Genomic DNA, 7,921 nt, shown 5'->3' on the forward strand with positions numbered 1-7,921 from the left:
AAAAACGAACAAACAAACAAACAAACAAAACAAAACAAAGCAAAACGTATACTTTGCAAAAAGAAAACTATAAAGGACATAAAAATAAATTTGAATTTCCAAAATGCTTGGGGGGGGGGGGGGGGGGGGGATGCGGCCAAGCACCAACGTTATACATGTAAAACGTAATGGAAAAAACCTAAGCTTGAAACATTTTATGCATTAAAAGGTGCAGTGTCTAGCGACACTGTCGCCATCCCCGCTCCCCCTCTTTCTTTATCTGCTCTCCGCCCTTCTTTCACACATCAGTGTGGATATAGAATGGAAATAAGTAAAAAACAAATCAGTTCTTCAAACTGTTGAAAGAGAACATCCTATGCTGGTTGAAACAAATCAGCAATTAATCATAGATGAGTTTTTTCAGCGTTTAAAGCAAGGTCATTGTCCCACATCACATAAAACAAACACATTTTTCAGAAGAGATGTCATTGCGAACAACATAATAATATAATATTATAAATGACATACATATCAATAACATTTATTCAAAATCGTGCAGTGCTGAAGTACAATTTTTTCAGAAGAGATTTCTGTGGGAACAGTATACATGTATTATATCGTAAATGACATGCATATCAATAACATTAATTTATTCTAAATCGAGTTGTGCCGTTACATAAAATTTTCATATTAAAAAAAATTAGTACAGGTAGTGCACATACTTCTTCTCATGTGCCTGTCATTATAAAACATTGCTAATACACAACAAGATGGCACACACTCAAGATTACGACCAACGAGCTTCACAAACGAGTTTTGGTGAGAGACCGCGCCCGGCCTACGTTCTCGGGGTCAGTGTGAGTTGTATCGGGGCCGTGGCACTCAAGGTGAGACGGGTGGTTAGGTTGAACTCTGACGTCATACTCGTTAAACAGTACCTGCGTACTATCTGTGAAAACATGATGATGATGATGATTATGATGATGATGATGATGATGATGATGATGATGATGATGATAATGATGATGATGATGACGATGATGGTGGTGGTGGTGGTGATGACGATGATGATGGTGTCGCTTCACGCCGGCCAACGCAAAAGACGTAATTTCAATTCTGTGAACCGACGCTGCGGTTTTTTTTTTTTTAAATCGAGCATCCCCATCTGTCCGTTGGACTGTTGTATCCCCCTCAGCCTGGGTTGGCCATGACAGGTAGGATCAAGGCAGCTGCCTTCTTTATGATCAAAATTATGTCAACGGGGCGTAAAACGCCTAAAATTACATTACACGTAATAATATCATCTCAAGAAAATCGTCCAGGTTTCGGAAATAAAGACGATTTTGAAAATTGACCTATTTCTTCATACACTTCTGCTTCCTTTTGACTTTCAACTAATCACTTTGCTACGTATCCCTGATTAGACCGGGCCACTTTATAATATGGCGCATACTCTACTACAAAATCCCAAATCGCTCACCTCAGTGCATAAAAGCTGAGCTTCTGCCATGGCTATACGGCGTCCTGAAACAAAACAAAAACAACAACAACCAGAATTAGGCACCAACAGTTTAGGGTCATATTATTGATAAAGTGTAGTGCATGATGAAAAGCATTGTCACAAAACGTAACAGAACGTCAAACACACATTTTTGTGACGAAAGTATGTTTTTAAAAGGAAGTATAAGCGCTAGATGAGAAATTAACAGTAACTTTTTTCGAGCAAAGCACCTTTTCATACCAGCAAAATGAATTACTTCTTGCAATACATAAATGGAAATATTGGACAAAAAATCGACACAAGGGTAAGTTGTTGATTTTCAACAGATGCCCTTTTCTTCAAATTTACCTTGTCTTTTATAATATACTAATAAACTGTACAAACTCAACCTGTCAGCTTGACTTATCTATTTCCAGAGGGTTAGAATCCAAGAAGTACGAGTAACTCATTTTGACAGTTCGCCTCACAATGGCACAACAGGATTTTTATGGAATGTAAAACCCTTTGTGCTATGACACTCATCATAAAGTTGAAATAGTTGAAAGTTGAAGACTTTACTCACCTATACAGCTCCTCAGACCGATGCCGAAAGGAATGGAGGAAAACGGGTCCGGTTCTGAGTGGCTGGTCTCCCCGTGCCGGATCCAGCGCTCCGGCTTAACGACTTCCGGGTCGGGGAACAGGTTAGGGTCACGTCCCATCGGATAGAAAGAAAGCAGGATTCTCACCTAAAGATATATATTGTTATTCGTGTAGCCAAAACACTGCGGAACATGATAAAGTGTAAATACAGTTTTAAAAATGCCTATCACGGCAGGTTCTAGAATGTAATGTACATTAAAAACCCATGCAATCTTGCCTTCTTACAAAAACGGCTCATATTTATGCAATATTTAATTTCAAAATGTTACGCCCCAAACAGCACTCTTCAGTTTATTTACGACGATGGCTGCTTCGACCCTGACTGCCAGGGCTAACTGTGGCTGAGAGTGGCACAACGTACCTGCAGAAAGACAGAGATACTCCATAAAAATCTTCCCCACACGGACGTCGACTCCTCTCCTGCGTTCGACGGCTGTGCGCCTAAACGTTACACCAAATCTGCCGGTGAGCTCATCGTACTCAGTCGCATTACAGAGGTAAACAGAGAACAAACAGACGAGTAGGAAGGCTTGCACAACATAGCTGACTTAGGCATTGTTGTAAGCAGGGTAATTTTAAAAAAACAAAGAAACAAAACAACACAAAAAACCCCCCAAAACAAAAAAACAACAAACAAAACAGCTACACAACTGTGTATTCTAATAACACAACAAAATAAAGTTCTAGATGATGATGATGATGATGGTGATGATGGTGATGGTCATTAATGCAAGCAAAATTGCTTACCCCAGCTGGGACCTTGTACCCACAAACATCTCCATCCTCTGAAAAGGTTCTTGTAGTGACATAAGCTGGAGGGAATAACCTGAGGAAAAAAGGAATCAAGTTCAGACCCCTTAAGTCAGGGAAGTGCAACATTTTTCCTCGGCGGGTCACTTTCGAACATCAACAATATTGGCCACTAAAATCGATAAAAGTAGGCTTCGGCCGCCACCAGGGCAAAATTCAAAATTCTTGCCAAACTGAAAGTGATCAATGCGTCCCGTCCGCCCATATGACATTATGTAGTTAAAAATACCGTTATACACTTGCCACCCCCCCCCCCCCCCCCAAAAAAAAAGAAAGAAAAGAAAAGCCAAAAAAAAGAAAAAACAACAAAAACCAACACAACAAACCGTGATGAAAATTGGGCCAGTCACCATCAGAGTAATAATTCATTACAGTTAAATGACAATGTATTGAGCTGTTGGTATAAAAAGAGCCAGGTCGGGCCCAACTGACTGGCTTGACCAGCTTGATTGTGACCCACGGGCCGCTTTTGCAAACTCTTTACTGCTGTCTAACGGACATTCCCCGTTGAAATCTGAAAGTTACACATGTCAAGAGGTCATTCGACAAAGACGTTTCACATAACTTGGCGCCCCATATTAAAAACAAAAACAAACGATTTTCTCACTTATGTGTGCCAGAGGATGAGCTGCTTGTGCGTTTGACGACATTTCATTTTATATTTATCATCGTAAGATAATTTTGAAAACTAAGAATGGAAAATAAAATGGACATTCTTTTATCTCTGTCTTTTTCTATCAGTCTGTGTGCCTGTCTGTCTGTCTGCCTGTCCATCTCCACCCCACTCGCTCATTCTCTCCCCCATCTCTCTCTCGCCCCCACCCCTCCCTCTCTTTGTGTTAACAATTAGTAATCTTAGAAATCAATAAATGTCGAATCTTTAAGAAAACAAAATAGGCTTGAAAGCTAGCCCACACCAAGTCAACAACAATATATTAATGCTACATCTTAACCACATTCGTACCTGAGGGTCTCTTTGATAAGCCCCGTTGTGTACTTCAGTTTGTCTAGGTCGGAATATGAAGGCCGCTTCCAATCAGGTAGAACTTCGTTCATCTCCTGATAACATTGCTGTTGTATTGACGGATTCCGAGCCAATATCCACAACAGCGCGTGAGCCGTGTTAGATGTCTGAAACAGATACCTTGTATTGTCAAGAACAAATTCAAATACTGTCGGCCTACTATTAATTAAATGTACTGAGCCCAAAAATTTTTCAGAACAGAAAAGAATGTTTCATTTTTATTGGTGACAATTGTTACAGTATGTAACTTTTCTTGCTTTTTCATCTGGTAGAATTTGTATTTCGACATAATATTTCTTAAGCTCCTACTGCTAACACCACATGTTAAGAAACAACATAAAAAAACCCTACAAAAACTTTGGGCATAGTACTTTTTATAGCTGCCTGACGATGTGTCTTATAGTACTTCCATGGGAAACAAAGAAACATTTTTGGTATTTCTTTTGCCGCCGAAACTTTATTATTAAGAGTAATCAGCCCACTAACAGGTTTTTAATCAGTTTTACCACTCTGATCATTAGTAAATCTTCTATATTATACTGATCAGAATATTTAACTGGTTTGCCTTGTACTTATTTACATTTTTCAACCTATCCAGCTATGTATACATCAACGCAAACACCCATCTGTCATTATTTGGGGACAAATCTGATACTCCTGTATTAATGTTGCTCCTCCAAGAATATATCGGATAAAAAAAGAAGGATTTCATATAGAAAGCAAAAGAAACAACAAAAACAAAGCCATCATCATCATCAACATCATCATTATCATCATCATCATCATCATCATCATCATCATCATCATCATCATCATCATCATCAACAGCAACAATACCATTATAACAATAAAATATCAAAAGCAACGCCAAGAACAACTGTGGTAAGAAATACAAGAGAATTTAGCAAGTGAATATTATCACGATCTTAAACAAGTAATTTCAGAGAAACAAAATAAAATTCAAAACAACGAGGTTACCGTGTCGACGGAAGCGAACATAAGCTCTGTCACATTCGAGTACACTTCCTTTAACGTGAGATTGTCACGTGACAGAATATGACCAATGAAACTCTCCTCCGTCAAAGATGTGTCCTCCATTCCCTGAGTAATCTGTTCCTCCGCTGAAATGACATAGTGGAAAATGAAGATGACTTTAGGCCTTACTAAACACCAATGTCAGAGTAATACAATAAATTCAGTATTGAATTGAATGTTTGATACTACCGATAATGGTAGAAAGAACGATCCTCGGGGCGACGAATTATAATGACGTGGATAAATATAACAACAATAATGATAATGATAAAAATGATAAAATATAACATTACTAATAATAATATAAATGTCACGTATGGCATACTAATAACCAATGACAATAATAATATAATCATAACAAGTCACACGAGAACCCTTAAACATTCCTCATGACCATCAACAGACCCTGTCATTTAACCAAATCTGGAAAAAATACATGTGCTTGAAATGATTTTATTCTGAAAAAAATGTAGACTGGTTGTTTCGGTTATAAAGGTTTCTAAAGGCAACCCCCCCAAAAAAAAAAAACAACCCCAAAACAACAACCCCAACAAAACAAAACATTTTGGTAAACAAAATATATAAAAAAAAAGTAAAGTGAGTCTACTTGCTGTCAGCTAAAACACTAACCTAATACCCGCATTCTATAGACTATGATGTTTAAAATAGCATACTTTCTTGGAAGTATGGAAAAGCCTTGAGGATGAATACTTGCCAACGGATATGGCATTTGACTCATTTTATTTAGACCAAATACCACGATTTCTATTGTAAGGTTCAATTCTGTTGATAAACATTGCACCCACGTCTCCTAACTCAGAAAGAATCATATAGAAAAGCATTGTGAGAGACCATAAGTACAAAGTAAGAGAAAGTTGACAATCTCATTTAAATGATGTAGTACAGTTATATAATGATGCTCTAATACGAGCATGTATTATTCATTTTTGTTTTCATTCGCCCTGGTTCATTTAGTAGTTGTGTGTGTGTGTGTGTGTGTGTGTGTGTGTGTGTGTGTGTGTGTGTGTTTGTGTGAGTCAGCGAGTGTGTGTGTGTGTGTGTGTTTGTGTGTGTGTGTGTGTGTGTGTGTGTGTGTGTGTGAGAGAGAGAGAGAGAGAGAGAGAGAGAGAGAGAGAGAGAGAGAGAGAGAGAGAGAGAGAGAGAGAGAGAGAGAGAGAGAGAGAGAATCGATAAAGGCCCTGTAAAAACTGAAACGATAAAATGAGTGGAGCATCTTGAAAAAATCCCATTCACCCAACTACGGCTACTTACCAACTTTGAACAGGATCCCAAAGTTACGCTCGAAAGTTCGCCATTCTTTATTATAAAATAACTTAAGAAACGGAGTGGGAAACAGCATTCGCTTAGACATGTACTCGAACACATACAGAGTGGCGTTTATAAACTCTTGAACGCCAGTTGGCGGTTGACTTTTGAGACATCCCAAACGCTTGTTAATGAGTACCGTGCAGGCACCTGAAAAACAAAAAGACAACAAAACAACAACAACCAAAATTCAAAACAAAACAAAGGAGTTTTTCCCCCCCATTAAATTCTCTGGCCGCTGCTGCGGAGCTGCTAGCCACAAAATAATGAATAGCGATGACAAATCGATTGAATAATACAGCGTAATATAATATGTTCCAACTCTAAAGTATTTAATAAGAACATTATTATTTATAGGGTAATTCAGAGACAATGCTGAACTTTTCATAGACTTAACCTACGCATTTATTTAAGTGCAAACTATCCACCTTCATACATGAGAACCTAATATAAATAGACAACCCACCTACCGCCAAACTAACTAACGAATTGACGAACGTAAAAAAGAATGTTATCCAGTTTTAAAAAACACTGAAAAAACATCACCAAAATAAAACAAAAATAAAATCAGTCCTACCCCCCAAAAAGAAACAACAACAAAACAACAAAAACAAAACACAAACAACCAAGAAAAAACAACAAAACATCAAAAACCAACTAACCAAACAAACAAATAAGAAAAGAAAAAGAAATCCCAATTCACTGACTATCAGACAGATTGACTGAACATCAAAAGGGAACAAACCAACCAATGAATGAATGAATGAATGAGTGAATGAATGAATGAATGAATGAAGGAAGGAAGGAATAAAGGAAGGAATGAAGGAATGAATGAATAAATAATGCATGTAACTCCCGACTTACTTTCCAAAGACCACTTGAAGAGCTCAGACTGGATGTTCGACACATCGCCGTTCACGTCTCTCAGAGTGTCAAGCTTGTCCACAAAGTCGGAGGACACCTCGCTTAAGCTATCCACGTGACGTCTGAATAGAGCAGGTCTCAGAATAGGCTTGTCCAACGTTCTGCGCATGCGTTGCCACTCTTTGCCCTGCCTTGATGACACAATTTAGTTAAGCGTAGTATTTACACACCTGTACACACACACACACACACACACACACACACACACACACACACACACACACGATATATTTTATGATATATAAATACAATCCTCCAATTTCTATAATATCTATCGTCAAATTCACCTGTGTGTTTGATTGCATACATAATTAATTTATCTTTATGCACATATACAATCATATTCATATTTTAGTATAAACATATAAATAAAATATATTTTTATAATACATCATCATCATCATCATTGCCTTTCTCACCCTGCACCAGGTTATAGGCCATGGACAAACACCTTCCACCTTTCTCTATCCTGGGCTAGCCTCTTGATATTATTCCATGTCCTCCCACTTTTCTGTACATCGATTCCTTCATTGTTCCTGCTGATGCAGAAGCTCCTCCGTCTCCCGAGATCGAAAAATGAAAAGCTGTGTATGTCCGTATTTCTGTAACTTACAATTTTTTTTACTGGGTTGGGTAGTTGGCCCTCCGCAAACTGGCACTTTTCGGGCGACCAGACCTAT

The 7,921-nt window shown here is 38.2% G+C and overlaps 1 protein-coding gene across 1 annotated transcript in view; it reads right to left on the reverse strand.

Annotated features, from left to right (window-relative positions):
* Nucleotides 1-499: 499 nt before the first annotated feature.
* LOC101852931 (cytochrome P450 27C1) overlaps nucleotides 500-7,921 on the reverse strand; it is a gene marked incomplete in the record, with an annotated part of 12,843 nt that continues 5,421 nt past the window's right edge. Inside the window, 8 exon segments of the mRNA XM_035970137.1 lie at nucleotides 500-928; nucleotides 1,460-1,503; nucleotides 2,043-2,208; nucleotides 2,870-2,948; nucleotides 3,897-4,063; nucleotides 4,935-5,077; nucleotides 6,264-6,467; nucleotides 7,182-7,372. Of these exon segments, the coding sequence (XP_035826030.1) occupies nucleotides 818-928; nucleotides 1,460-1,503; nucleotides 2,043-2,208; nucleotides 2,870-2,948; nucleotides 3,897-4,063; nucleotides 4,935-5,077; nucleotides 6,264-6,467; nucleotides 7,182-7,372 (1,105 nt within the window).

This window comes from Aplysia californica, unplaced genomic scaffold, assembly GCF_000002075.1.
Source record: "Aplysia californica isolate F4 #8 unplaced genomic scaffold, AplCal3.0 scaffold00225, whole genome shotgun sequence".
Taxonomy (NCBI): Eukaryota; Metazoa; Mollusca; class Gastropoda; order Aplysiida; family Aplysiidae; genus Aplysia; species Aplysia californica.